We start from the raw sequence: 15937 nt of genomic DNA on the forward strand, positions 1-15937 counted from the left end.
TCCTGCTCAGGAAAAATCTTGCAGCAGAAACGCACATCTTCCCTGGATACCTTAGAGATCATAGCGTCAAGTTTAGGGCCAAACAAATATTCTCAGTCGAAGGGAAGAAAACAAATTATTTTTTGACATGGGGTACGTCTTCCAGTGTCTCCACCATAGAGCTTTTTTGGTGGCCACCGACAGAGCAATGCCTCTTGCAGATAGACGTACTGTGTCTAAAGTAGATTCTGCTATAAACTCTGTTGCCAATTTGAATTTGCACTCAAAATTGACGCTTATTTTACGCCTTTTTCAAAGGCCTCCTCTGCATTACAATCCAGGTACGCATGGCCCTTGATAGGGACACAGTGGCCCTAGCTGGTTTGAAAACTAAAGCTTGTATTAGAAAAAAAAATTCTTAATGTGCTTTCCATGCTGCGGTGTATGGTGTCTTTCAAAGACACTACGTCATCCATAGGTAGGGTGACCACCCATCCCCCTTTTGCCGGGACAGTCCCGCTTTTTCAAGAGCTGTCCCGGTTTCCTGTGTGTCCCGGAAATGTCCCGGTTTTTTTTCCATGTGTTCCCGTTTTTTTTTATAGCGTCGCCGGCGGTGCGCAAGTAATTAGCTGCGGTGCGCTGTGCACGAGTCTGCGGCGGTGCAGAGGAGGAGACTGCAGCAGCCCGGCTGGTAAGTATTTTTTTTTTAATGCCCCCTTCCCCCCCCCCTGGCAGTTTCCTACCTTGTTGGCCAATCCCCTGCGTCCCGGCATTAAGCCCACCCCCGGCATCATCCTTCACCAAGGCCCGGCATATGGAATGGATGGAAGGAAGGGTGCCGTGGGGGCAGGGCCAGCGTGCCTGGGGGGTCAGGATAAGCGTGCCTGGGGGCGGGGCTTCCACGTCCTGCGGCAGAGCACACGTGGTGTGTGTCTCTGCCCGCTCCTTTCTCCTCTGTGCAGTGTCTCGCCCCTTCAGCCCGCCCGGGGTGATATGAGGTGGGTTTTTGATCCGCTGCCTCCTGTCCTGGCGCTCTCTTCCCCTAAGGTCCCCTTGGTGCGGGGGCGGGCAGTGGTGGCTGCGCGGTGTCCCCCCATTCTGCCCCGGGAACCCGTGGCTGTGCGCCAGGGGAGGGGGGCGGCAGTTTGTACCGTTGCGTCCTGGCACTCCTAACCACCCCCCCCTTGTTGCGGGAGATGGGCGCGGGGGTGGGTGCAGGGGGAGGCGGGGAGCCGCCTGCTCGTGGCTGCCTCTGTCTGTACTCCTGTGTGTGTGTGTACCTGTGTGTGTGTGTGTGTGTGTTTGTACCAGTGTGTGTGTGTGTACCAGTGTGTGTGTGTGTGTGTGTGTGTACCAGTGTGTGTGTGTGTACCAGTGTGTGTGTGTGTGTACCAGTGTGTGTGTGTGTGTGTGTGTGTACCAGTGTGTATGTGTGTACCAGTGTGTGTGTGTGTGTACGTGTGTGTGTGTGTGTGTGTGTGTGTGTGTGTGTGTGTGTGTATGTGCACGTGTGTGTGCACGTGTGTGCACGTGTGTGCGTGTGTGTGTGTGTACCAGTGTGTGTGTGTATGTGTGTGTGTACCAGTGTGTGTGTGTGTGTGTGTGTACCAGTGTGTGTGTGTGTGTGTGTGTGTGTGTGTACCTGTGTGTGTACCTGTGTGTGTCTCCCTCTCCCTCCCTCTCCCTCTTCCTCCCTCTTCCTCTCTCTCCCTCCCCCTCACCCTCCCCCTCTCTCCGTCTCTCTCTGTCTCTCTCACCCTCTTTCTCTCTCACCCTCACTATCTCTCTGTCTCTCTCATCCTCACTATCTCTCTGTCTCTCACCCTCTCTCTCTCTCTCTCTCTCTGTCTCTCTCACCCTCTCTCTCTCTCACCCTCTCTCTCTCTCACCCTCTCTCACCCTCTCTCTGTCTCTCTCTCTCACCCTCTCTCTCTCTCTCTCACCCTCTCTCTCTCTCACCCTCTCTCTCTTTCACCCTATCTCTCTTTCACCCTCTCTCTCTTTCTCTCTCACCCTCTCTCTCTCTCTGTCTCTCTCGCCCTCCCTGTCTTATCTTAACTGCCGTATACCTACACCGACGTAACCTACCCTTCTTTCTTCCAGATCTGACTCAAGTTTCACACGGGAGACCTCGGAAGACAGGTAGGGAACACCTCCCCTCCAGTATATTACCTTGAGGGACTGCGGATCAGGTAAGATCCCAGGCGGGATTGCGGCTTTAGAAATTGTGAAGAGGGGGCATCCTGACACTGGTTAATGGGTTCAGAATCATTCACATCTGTTTTTTTTTGTTCGATTAGTGAGGTTAACACACACACACACACACACACACACACAAAACTATGTAACAAAGACTATTGGTAGTAAAGTGTAAATGTACTACAATAAATAAACTATTATGTAAAAAAAAAAATGTCCCGGTTTTTCATTTTCAAAATCTGGTCACCCTATCCATAGGTAGTGTGGTTCTTCTTGCAATTCTTGAAATGGCTGCATCCACCTTAGGAGGATTTTCCAATACTTTAACCTTTTCCACAAATGGATACATCTTCAAGAATTTTCTTGGTGTGCCAAATTTCTTATCTGGTTGGATCCATTCAGCTTTAATCATTTATTTTGCAACCAAGTGTATGGTAAAACACCTTTTTCTAGCATCTTCTAAAACCTTTATTCTTCTTTAGTTGATCTTTTCTTGCATTTTTAGATCCAACACTTCTCTCATAGCCTTGATTAAAAGATCAACCATATCCAAGTAAAAATCGGAATCTTCCTCAGTAGTCTCCTACTCTGAGGAATCCCACTCCATCTTATAGTTGTTGGAAGACATCTCACTCTTGTGATGACGAAGTGTCTTACTTGTCCAGGCTCGTTTGGGACCTCATCCTCTTGTGGGGTTGTTTATTTGCCACACTGTGGTACACGGTTTCTTTCATCCATGAAAGGAAGGTGGATATCTGGTAATTCGGTTCCATTGCTTCTGATTTAAGGCAGTCTTTGCATGATTTCTTTGCCTGCATAGCGGGTTTGTCATAAACTAAACAAATCTTAGTTTTCTTTGCAACCTTCTTTTTATGATACTTGACCGCCATAGGTATTTTCAATATCCCCTCTTCAAGTTGACTCCCAGAGGCACTGCATTTGTAGAAATATAGAAATCTTCAATTCCATGCAAAATAAGCACTCTCTTTCATACAGTCACTACCTAGGGTCTCATCTTGAAGTACTTGGTAGCAACCTCTTGCCTGGACTGTCTTCAGTAGCCATTGTTGCTTCAATTTGAAAGACCCTAGCTTCCAGGATGCCTGAAACACATTAATTTACCTTTCTGGTATTACTGCTCTAACTAGAAGTTGTAGGGTCCACTCAGAACCTCCACAACGATTACATCATACCACATTGCCGCTTTAAGAGACGAGTGAGCGCACACTCCCAGACCATGTGGGACACCAGCAAACTCACCACAAATGACCAGCACATCCTCCACTTGCGTTCAAAGATGCCTCCGCGGTTTCAACTTGGTCATAGGGGAACTCTGGCCAGCAGACCACAGATGCATTATGCTGCAGCTTCAGGGGGAGAGAGACTGAGAGAACCCCCTGGGAACGTAGAAGTAGATACCTAAACACAGGCCTGGTGAGTCCCACTACAAAATAAAAAAAACTCTACTGCTACACTGTAGGACAGGAAAAGACTGCTTCTCCAGGTAAGGAAAGGTGCTTATATACGATTACCTACAGAAGAGTTTCCTGTCCTAATGCGCTGATGGCACGAGTTATCCCCATGGGTACCAACTGCCAAGTGGGGAACAGGAAATACTGAACATCAATCAATAACCCAATTAATAAATTCTACTTTGGGGAATAAATATTCTTTATAATGTGATTGTTAGGTTCCCGGAGAGAAAACCAATGTTTTTCGATGGCCTAGTTTAAGAAGATTCCCCTAGAAGTTGTTTAGCCAATAATCAGTTTGGTGACACAATCCTTTAACAAACTTGTTATTCCCACTCTTCCCTTTTACCATGTTGCAGAGTAGACATTTATTCACTTATTTGCTCTTTGTACTTCCAAAAACAAGAAGGATACCATTTTTCTCATAAAAGTGAGAAGAATGAGGGCTGTGAAGTTCTCATTTCATAATTATTACTAGATATTAAAAACAGAATGCAGAATGTTTGCAAAATTGCCTCATTTTTAATTTGGATGGCCTTTCATATGTTGCAGAGAGTTGTAGGAGAATACAACAGTATTTTATATAACAATTTTATTACGTTTTTAGCTTCAGAGAATGTTACAATGCACTGCAAAACCAAGCAACATAGAACAGCGTTTATAAAGCACAAACTGTAAAACAACAATCAAACATTTTTTTTTAAAAATGTATGTGTGCGTATATATACACACACACACACACACACACACATACATACATACATACATACAAATATTTAACCACGTGACCTGTAAACCGATACCGATTATTATTAATAAAATCTTATCCTGAAGGGATTAAATGTGAGCTTTTCTGGAACCCAATGAGGTCAAGTAACCTTTTCACTAGAGAGTTTTTCTTTCCAAAAATAACATTGTGGTCTCAAGCCTCCAAGGCTTCCGGACCTACTGGTTATTCTAAAAAATAAAAAAAACACATCCACTGGATATCTTATTGCCAAATTAAACACAAGAAAACATTAGGTTCTAACAAGGGATAAAGAAGCAGTCCACATTGCAGTGTGTCGATGACAACCAGGTCTTACAGCAGGAGGACGTGTACTATTGTAAGCAAGTAATAAAAGAATTATACACATGTGGTAAAGTGAAAGGTCTCTTCGTGAAGACTCAATAAATAATCAGAATTTCACTTTATATCAACATAAATAGATAGGGTCACAGGTCGGTCCTATTGTGGCTTCTTCTGAGATGTAGAAGAAAGAAGAGAAGAGACGGAAGCTGATCACAGTTTTGCAAAAAAAGTTAGCTCAAGTTCACCGAAATGTGTAGCCCTTTTTTAAATAGTAAGTACTGTATATCCTGTGACCTGTATTGCATAAGATGCCACACAGAATACAAAAGGGAATGAAATAACGGATAATTGAATGCAAAACCGTAAAAAGTAAACAAATGCAAAGGCACTTATCACATACTTCCCAGTCTTTAAAACATCATATGGATGTGGACATACACATGAGTACAGTCATTCCCTCAACCGAGATAGTCACTATTAGTCATTCCACTACATTGTCACTGAAGACTGCTAAATGCTGACACCCCTTAAGCGTGTCATATTACATTTCATAAAATGACTTTGCCTGCTGCATTATGCGGTTTGTAACAGCCATGCCTGAGTTAATCCTTATAGTGCACTTACATTATGAGGTTCAGCGGATATCACAAGAGCTGGTACACTGATGGTCCCTATGACGATCATTGTACAATATATCAATTTTGTTAGTGTGATTGATCATGAACATAGCTATTTTAAATCTGCCGTTGCCATCAGAATAGAAGAGGAGGATGTAAGCGTTAAAAGGCCATGAAATAAAGAAACAAAAGTAATTCTTGCTGTTTATGCACCTAGTTCTATAACCATGTTCCAGTCAAATGTTCTGAAATGGGCAATAATCAACATTGTACCATCCTTTAGTCCAATAATTTATTCAACCTCCCAATGAATTAGCTGAACATTTGTATGCTGTCTTTTTTAGATTATATCTGAAATATATACTTGTATATTTGCTTTACATACTGTTGTACATATGTTACCATGCATAGTATGAATTTTAATCTTGGACCTCTCCTCTGTCCGGGAATCCAAGGATTCAAATGACAGATCTAACTGAATCACAGGTGGACTGCACTCACCTGAGTAGGACACAGAACTACATACATGTGCGCCGAAGAGTATTCTAAAACTTGCCTTAGAAAATCTGGGGAATGGCACCAACAAGACCCAGGTACATGCTGGGTATATGCTGCAACATTTCAGTGACATTTCTGAAGACAGACTAATGGCTCATTGGATTAACACAGCAGGAGTCCCTGGCAGTCCCATTCAAACTGAATTTTGAACAGTTTGCATGGGACTACCAGGGACCCCTAGTCTCTCTGCAGAAATGTCACTGAAATGTTGCAGCATGTACCTGGGTCTTGTTGGTGATTGCCCAGATTTTCCAAGGCAAGTTTTAGAATACTCGTCGGTGCACCAGTAGGAGTGTGGCCATGAAGTTGGCTGTAGAACTCTGCTGCAAATCTCTGCATGGTTTTCAGGAGGGAAGATTACTCCCTGTCGCCTCCTTATTAAAGGGCTATTGTGAGGCCCAGTCTCATGTATGAGGCCCAGTCTCGTGCTTCAGTGGTGCAGATCCTTGACTTGACAGTTCTGCATTGAAGATTTTATCTTCCTCAAATAAAGTACTGTATCAAAATATAATTATGTGCTTCTATAAACAGAACTTGGCACATTTCGGACACAAGGTCAACAGGGCACATAGTAATTAATAATAATAATAATTGTTTGTTCTTGTATACTGCTGCTAGTTTTACGTAGTGCTTTACAGAGATATTTTTTTGCAGACACAGTCCCTGCCCCGTAGAGCTTACAATCTATATTTTTGGTGCCTGAGGTACAGGGAGATAAAGGGACTTGCCCAAGGTCACAAGGAGCTGACACTGGGAATTGAACCAGGTTCCCCTGCTTCAAACTTAGTGCCAGTCAGTGTCTTTACTCACTGATGCAATCAACAGTGAAAGGGTTACAGCAGCGAAGTTGACCCTGATGGTCATATTATATCCACCAGACAAGTACTGATAAGTACAGAAGTAGCCACATTAATATTCCCCGCAGCCGAGGAATGCTAGGAGAAAATGCAGAATTCTCCTGCCGTGAGGAGTCTGTAAGGTCAAATTAAGCTCAGATTAATCGGCTGTGGCTGCCTTTCTCCTTCCCCAGAGCCCTGTGGAAAAGTTTTTTTTTTTAATTTTTTTATTTTAACCAGAGTGTCACCTTCAAACAAAAAAAACACTGATTCCTGCTTTAAATATACAAGGAAATTAAGCATTTACCATTAAAATTAAGAATGCTTACCTCTCCATTTCTTATTGGTTTAATGTATCCTCTAGTCACACTCATTCGAAATAATGTCTCAGTGGCCTGTATAAAAATATAAACAACAAACTGTAAGAGGAGGTATGAAGAAAATAATTTCTTAATGAATAGAAGCAAAGCAAAAACATTTTGAAAATACAGCTCATCCCCATTATAACGCGATCTGTTACAAAGCGAATCCGCTTATAACACGATGCAAGCGTGGCTCCCAATTTTCGTATTTATGAATACTTTACAACACGATTATTGGTGTCTTAAATACTTTATTGTACAATGCATACAATTGTACATTATTTCTAACACGATCCGCTTATAGCGCGATGTGATTTTTTGGACCCCAAGCACAGCGTTATAAGGGGGTTGTGCTGTATATGGGGATTTACAATATTTGGCTGGCACAGAAGTGATCAATTTCTAAATGTATTTAATACATTTTTGTGCAAGTTCTGATGCCTGAGTTTAACAAGCAGTTCAGAAATCTAATAAGTGTGTTGGCCCTGGACATAATGCAGATTTGTTGTAGATTGCAATACAATGTTCTTTATACTGTGAATGAAATGCATACACCGCTCAAAGGTCTCTTATGTGCATCAAGATTTAAGAAGAAAAAAAAAGACTTTGCAGACAATTATTTGATATGATGTACTCTCATAATGGTCCACTTAAAAGTATTAGAACCTACAATAAATCAGTCTTCAACATAAAAAGTTTACTGTATGTTTAGTTGCTATGTATAAAGCACTTATCACCATATTGTTTAGCTGTGTATTCTATGAAACCTATACATGTGTTGCCTTTTCTATAGCCCCAAGCAGAAAACCAGACCTACTCCTTATACCATTGTATATCTTTTTCTACCCTGGGTTTATTTGAGAACACCCCTTTGAAATCTGTGAGGCATTTATTCATTACTTCAGATGAGGGTTATTCATTAACGTGCAAAAGTGCAGATTCAGCACTACAACAAGGAAACTCCCATTCAAGTCAATGGGAGTGTTCATGCAATAGTGCCGAATTGGCACCAACACGCTTTCATGGATAATTCCAATAGCCTCTAATGATACATAGCCACTAAGCAATATCTATTACACAACATATATTTTATTTTCGGGTTTTGCAGTATAACAAAAACATCTTTGAATTGTGCAAATAACTTTAGACAAATTTAAGTTGTATACAGAAGCAGTTTGGTTACATATAATATTAAAAATGTACCCCAAAAAATTCACTATTTCAGATTGTCGTTTAAGAAAGTTAATAAGATCAGACTATTCACATGTACAAGTTGGTTAATTCATGATCATCCAAGTAAAGAATTTCTAATAAAAATTCTTTTGATTGTCTAGTGCAAATGGGGTATGTAACTAGATCATTGGACCACAATGTATGTACCCATTCATCCCTTAGTCACATTTTAGCATTGTAAACAGCAATGCATTGGTTAGCAATGAGTTGCGGGCCCTTCTGTCAGCTAGGATGTTAAGATGTCATTCTTCTACACAGCCTCTTAAAACAGAATTGGGTGTGAGAGCCTCACGCAACCTTTTATGTAGATCAGAATTAGGTCCTTTCATCATCTCTTCCCACCAACATTTTAAGGATGTTTCCGTCAAATAGAGTACTCTGTCAATACAGCTAAGCTTGCTTTGTTTCTATTGAAAACCATTGGGGTGTGTAACCTTCTTTTCACATCTACTAGTGAGAGATCTTGTTTAATTCACTGCCCCTCAACGCAGTTACCAACAGATGTCAAATCTATTCAGATATATAAAGCAAATTCAAAGTACTTGCAAATCTGGCCCCATAGATTTCTTGATAGGAACTCTGCTCTTCATGTGTTGTGTATTACTAAGAAGATTAACGCTACAAGCATAGCCTTCCAACCAAGGGCAGGGGGGACAAGACTGGAGGAGGCCACCTGGAGCTATTCACTAATTGACAATGTTAAGCTCCCAAGTGATAGCTTTTCTGGTATGCAAACAAAAAAAAGACATGTAGTAAGCAGCTGTATTTTGTGTGTGTTAAATCACAGGGAATATAGTAGATTATTTGCAGGTTGACATACCTTTTATTAGATCAACATAACAATTTTTCATGGAGCATTACCAATCAATACCACGTAATTCCTTTCTTCAGTTGTCATTATAAAGCAAAATAACAAAAATCTACATGTAGTTTGTTCTGGACCCGGACAATGAAGCCGAAAAAATAAGAATACAAAATTCCCAAAGCTGAAATCAATCTAGTTTATTAATATTTATTGCAATACCATACATTGGAGTTATGATAATGTGAAAACGCTCATATTTTTAAACTTCCTTCTACCATTTCAATAGTCAATTCTTAATTTAAATGTAGCGCACTATCCCCCACCCCCTGGGAGATAAGGCGTCTACGGTGTGTGTATGCGTTACCTGTAGCTCGCAGGAGACCTGAACCTCTGTCGCGGGGAGCCTGGGTAGTACCTGATTCGATATGTGACAGCACCTCCACCTGCACAGGATCCCAACTATGCGGGATAACCCCATGCAGGACCATATATGATGCAATAAAACAATAGCACTTTACTGTTGGGCATATATGTAATGACAAACAATAACAATAATACTACTGGTTACAGCTAACCATACAGCCTCGCACGGCCTTTTCCCACCACCGTGTTAACCCACACCGAGTCCACAGTACCTGACGGAGCCCTCGGGCACCCAACCACCCTGGTGTCCACAAGAGTCTAACCCCCACCCCTATATGTGGTCAGCGCTGCCACTATGGTGTGTGTTACTTGTGTAGCACATGTTTCCCCCCTCCCCGATCTCATCTAGGGACCTTTGTGGGAGAACTACACGTATTACCAGGTGTGGTGCAATACCTGTTAGGCTCACAGGAGGTCTGAGCCTCCGCTGCTGGGAGCCTGGGGGGTATCCTGGAACGATGCTCGTAGTGCCTCCATCTCTGCAGGATTCTAGGTGTAGAATAACCCCTGACACAGGACCCACATACATATAACCAATACACACAATTACAGATAAAACAGTTTACTGTACTCATAACTAATATATATATACACATTAGTGTCACACTGTAACACTAGACCTCGCAGGGCCATAATCCAACACCATATTTCCCAACACTGTGTCCCAAAAGTCCCACACCCACCCAAGTGTGAAACAGCGCTGCCCACTAATTTGAGTTGTTGGTTGGTGCACGTGTTGTGAGGAAGGTACCTGCCGGTTGTGTCCACACCCGGGCGCGTAGATGCTGTACTTGGGGTCCACGGATCCAGAAGGGCGATCCGCGACGCCAACACGTGGGTGGCTCCCATGTGGAGTGATCCACCTTTACAATGTCTCTTACTGCTGATGCTGTAGAGGGTGATTCAGTCTGATCACCAAGGGCCAGGATACCAATGCTTCCTGACTGAATCCCTCACTTCTGCTGGTTCTACAGGGCCAGGTCCCTATCCTATGGGCCGGTCCCTGCAGCAACCGCAAGCTGATTGGAGTCGGGGCCTAGCTGGGGCCTAAGGGGGGATCTCTGGCCTAGTGCAGGAGCCACTTGCTCTCTACACATGCACACCCTACCCTAATGCTCTCCCAGCTCCGACTGACTAGCGTGGTCTGTGTCTAATCACTATATCCTGTCAGCAGGGAAATCCTAAAGCCCTATTGGCTGTCTGGCTGCATGTGATCACCCCCGAGGCTCATGGGATATGTAGTCCCTGCTCTGAGCCTCTTCCTATAGGCTGACGCTTCGCACGCTATCTCCTGCGCATGCACGGCTCTCGTGCCAATCCCAATATGGCCGCCAGACTGTTTGTATCACTCTGCGCAGGCGCAACTACACTGCACATGCGCAGTCGCAACGAAGATGGTGGCCCCCACTACTCGGATGCGCCGCGGAGCCTCCGGAGTACCGGAGCGTTCCCTGCAACTGGCCCCCACCTTCCTGATGAGCCGCGGGCCCGCTGCTGACTCCGGCGGCACATGCGCCAATCCCCGCAGCGGAGGTATAACGAGGGGGGCCCAGGGGGAACCCGGTGTAGCTCTTGTACTCCCACCCTAAGTGACATTTGGGTGGTCTGCTTCTTATCTGGCTACTTTCTAGGTCTTGTGCTGTACCTGTTGGTTAACAGGAGGGCTGAGTGCTCCGCGATGTTGTGGGGAGAAACAGGACAGGTTCACAGGTTACCTTAGTTCTTGATTGATGCAGCGACTCCAGTCAGCATGAAATTCTCTGTGATAGCAGGAATGTCCCATACTGACACCTTTTCTTCTTCCAGCAACAAGACAGTGAATTGCATTGGTTCTGGTACAAATGAATCTTTATTGCATGCAATGACATAAACAGAACTGATGCATCCTTCCCTCATCTTCCCTTACTCACAGGCACTGACTAGGGCTTGAGGCCCAGACCAGGCCTGATGGACTCCCCCTCACATCTCCTACTGAGATGGAGGGTATATGTTGCTCACTCCCAGAGGGAGGAGAAAGCAAAGATAGCAAGACAGCCCCAGAATTTAGGAAAGTGCCAGTACTTATAGCCTTTGGGAGAGTTGTTGTAACCCTGCCCCTTAACAGAGCAGGTTGAATACTGATTGGATCACACACCGGATGTGATGACCTATCAGTACTCATCCCTCAGGCTGACACTTTCTTGTTGTTGCTAGGCCCGCCCTTGGAAACCACTGCTTATCCAAGGCTGCAAAAGCATGCAAGGTCTATTTAAAGGAATTAACCAAACCACTGCCTTCACCTATCAGGACTTATACTGATAGGGCCAAGGAAAAAGACATAGCGGCCGGGAGGCTATGGTATATTCTCCCCCTGGTGAAAAATGCCAACGCCCTCGCTTGGATTACAGTAGGTATAACACTACCTTACTGTGCAACAACCAATAATTACATAACATAGAATGCAATAACATTTGCACATACATGGCAATACAACAATACCATTACAATAACATGGTTAGGGCTACCTCAGTAGTAGTTGGCCGGATCAGACTTCTTCACCATATTGCCCTGACCATCAGGTACTTTGATGGAATAACACCTCCTCTTCTCAGACTCTGAGATGTATTCTACCCGGTCTAGGTGTATGTTGCGACCCACTACCCATAACTTACGTAGATATTGTGCTCTATCAAGATCACGATACATGGGATCTCTAGCAGTGTAATCTAGATGTGCTATGAGAGCCTCCTCTACCCACTCCACCCTGTGCTCTTTAGCACTCCGCATGAGGTTCTCTGGGAGATAGGGGTACTAATATCCCATCTTGCGGAACCTGTGCAGTAGTACTCTTTCTGCTCTACTGAATTCATCAAACTTTTGTCAGTGACGGTGCCTGGTAATACCCAAAATATAGGCCCGTCCCATAAGGGTGCTTTTACCGTTTCCTCCCTAACCGGAGCTAGTACAGTCACTTGTTCTGAGGAGGTCTTCTCCTCCTGTTCCACTCGGTCCCCGGTTGGCAGGTCAGTTTCATTTTGCTGGGTTACGACAGATCCAATGCAGATCATTCTTCCTGTAATTATACAGCCAACCCACGACAGGCATCAGAGACTCCTGACGAAGCTGCCAGCGAAACGCAGAAGTGCCCTTGCGTTGAGTCCTTGTTTCCTGTGAAATTAGCCCGTGGTGCCCGCAGTGTGACGCAGTTTGACGCTGACGCTGTCACGTGTAGCATAAGACTGAGTGAGAGGTTCTAACCCGGAAGTCCTGTGATGTGTAGTAGTGGAGGAATCGCCCGCGCAGCCTGACCCCCCTGCAACATCTTCATCACCCACAGGTTTTTCACCTCACACAACGGAACCAGACTGTGTTCTATTCACATCGCCTTTTATTTGGGGCTTTCTTGTAAGTCCCATTGCATCTGTGTGCTCCATGATGTGTGCTCACTAAATCCTTTTTTGTCTTCATAATTTGTGTCAGCCATTCATTGCTTATTCCCCTTCTTTCCTTCACTAGTCACAAGCTATTTATCACCTTACCATACAGTGTTGCACTATCACCTGTGTTATGCTTTCTCCTTTCATGTCTACCCTGGTGTACTGCGCTCCCTGACTCCTCAACACTCCACCCGGTCCCCCCATGGTACAAATTTCCCCACAATGGCATAACATGCACGACAGACATATCACATTTCCCAATACCATATGGGGCCACAGGACTCACCGGTGATAAGAGCCTGGGGGTCAAAGGTCTTACCCTGGGACTGGTAGCGGAAGGGGATGGTGAAACAGAAGGGATAGGTTGAACAGTGGCATGGGCAGAATATGACAAAGTGGCCACACAAAAGTCTCTGGATGGGAAATTCTGAGAAGTCTCCCCGGGAGGAGCAATAGCAGCTAAGACCCCGACCTTTAGCTTTAATGTAACGGGCTTCAGCCAGAGCTGTGGCATGGAGAGAGTCAGGTAAGCCCAACCGGCCGGGCGGCTTTGAGGCCTTTTCTTCTACCGGTGGTGGAGCAGCAATAGGTGCGACATCACTGGCATCTGGGGTAGTGCCGGCCGGCACTCCCTGAGGAAATTCTCCCAGCAGCCCCAGCGTGTCATAGTCTCGTTCCGCAGCCTTCACATAAGCGACAGCTCGAGCATCTCTTGGCGGCGTAGTGATTGCAGATCTGTCTGCTTCTAAATGTTTCGTTAAAAAATCTGGCAAACCCAGTGCCCTACATATAACTCACATCTTCCCAACAAGCCACTGTGTGCATCTTGTGAAGAATTTGCAGAAATACATACCACGACACCAGTCAGTAGCAATAATTAAGTGCAAGTTTCAAAGGAGTGACATAATAAATCCATTATTAATACATGGTGAACATATGCAACTAATTAACAGTAACCTATTAAAATGGAAAAGACACTATTCAAAAAGGGAGGCAGCAACCAGCTGTTTTACACTCTATAAGCACTCATCTTTCAGTACGTTTTACAGCAGCATTTTGCTTCTCTATTGACCATAAAAAATAAATCTTTTGTTTTTAGCATTGAAAAGTCTCTTTGCTAGTGTTTTTAATAATCATGTCCTTTTTAATTTCTGTTTAACTCTGGAAGTTATATGTTCTTCTTGGGAGCTTAAAATAGTCCCTGCCATCCTGACAGTTATAAAGATAACACTCTTTGGCCGGGAGTCTTGAAGGTGCGAGACATCAACTAGGACTGGCGGTTAATGCCATTCAAGTCACTGGTTGTTACTGCAAGATTGGGCGCGATATCCCATATCACGGCTCCATGACTCCTGGCCATTAAGACAACAGAGGTTGCCATGGTAATAACGGATGCCAGTGAAATAACAAACTGGTAAAAAAAAAAAGGAAAAAATGAAGCAACAAATGATTAGGTTATTTAATGATTTCATTTTTGTTTTGTGGGGAAGTATGGCTTTAAATAAATAGGCTGTATGTATGTTATATATATATATGTGGAGGTGATAGACTACGGCTACTGCAGAACGTCATCTGAAGCAGAGCTGTCAATCACCCCTCTGCTTCCCAAAGTTGAAACCCATAATTCTTTGCTTATCTTCATGCAAGGCATTTTGGGGCGCAACTTCGGGAAGCAGAGCAGTGAGGGACAGCACTGATTCCAACGACGTTCTGCAGAAGCCGCAACCTTCTCTGCACCAGCCTCAGCTGTGGAGTAGTGGCTTCTCACGCTGGCCCTGTGTATGTAAGTTCTATTATTAGTATGACAACCGGCAAAGAGAGTTATGTGATCATCTGACACAAGCAAGTGAAACATTAACTGTGAGTTTCAATACAACCACTGTTATCCCCATTCTTTTAGCTATCTGTTATGATGAAAATATTTGCTAGAAAAAAAAAAAAAAAGGTGGAAAGATACATTGCGTAAAGTTGTAGATCTGCCAATTGTTTACACATGCAGATACAAACAGATGGGAATTCCTAGAAAAGAGACGCCATCCTTAGGATTGTACAGAATTAGCCATTTAAGTTTGGCTGAATAGTTTTGTATCTTCTGTGTCAGAGTCACATATTTACTTAAGCTGTGTTTTGTATCTGTTGATGGAATATGTTCTTGATGTGTGTTTGGGAGTCTCTATGCGTTACCACAATTAGAACTTCAGCCCCAAAAATTCTCTAATTTCCCCCACAGATAATGTTAAACTTTTTGCAATACTGCCAGTGCAACTTCTCGAAGAGTCCCCATAAAGTACCTGCTAATATAACTTGATTAAAAACATTTTTCTAAATCTCTATTTTGCAATAGTGCCAGGTAAATTCCAAAGATCTGGGCAGTGCCACATCATTCATTTTTTTTGTTGAGCATTGTGGGATGCAACTTCGGGAAGCAGAGCAGTGATGGACAGCTCTAATTCCAAAGACGTTCTGCAGAAGCCGCAACCTTCTCTGCACCAGCCTCCGCGGTTGAGTAGTGGCTTCTCACGCTGGCCCTGTGCACGTAGGTGACATTTTCGGGTTTTGGGCACACATTTTGGGAACTGATTTACCTAGTATTTCATATGTACTAATGGCTCTTCCAAAACGGGTCACCCCAGTCTTATCACCAGGAGCTCCAGGTTCAGAAGATATTTACCTCTTGCATATTGGCACTTTGGAAAATAGATTTAAATGGGAAGATGCTAGTGAGCAACCAAGTAGCTGGTTCTCGAGCAAGAAGATATCTGATGACCATCATGAAAGTGGGCAGAATTCCTATTCATAAATAATACAATTTCTCCAAAATCATGGAGTATTCTATTGTAAAAACTATAGCAGTCCCACCCTAGGAATCCTCTGAGTTTTCACCTCTACACCAAACATGATGGGGGAATTTATACAAAACATGTTAGTGCCACTTTAAAAATCTTTAGAGAAATCTTAAAATGGT

At 43.8% G+C, this 15937-nt stretch overlaps 1 protein-coding gene across 1 annotated transcript in view; it reads right to left on the reverse strand.

The window, feature by feature from the left end:
• Positions 1-15937, reverse strand: part of TMEM135 (transmembrane protein 135) — a 420640-nt gene that overhangs the window by 163910 nt on the left and 240793 nt on the right. The window contains exon 5 of the mRNA XM_075592564.1: positions 7063-7128. Within this exon, the coding sequence (XP_075448679.1) occupies positions 7063-7128 (66 nt within the window). The remainder of the gene's footprint in view (positions 1-7062; positions 7129-15937) is intronic.

This window comes from Ascaphus truei, chromosome 3, assembly GCF_040206685.1.
Source record: "Ascaphus truei isolate aAscTru1 chromosome 3, aAscTru1.hap1, whole genome shotgun sequence".
NCBI lineage: Eukaryota > Metazoa > Chordata > Amphibia > Anura > Ascaphidae > Ascaphus > Ascaphus truei.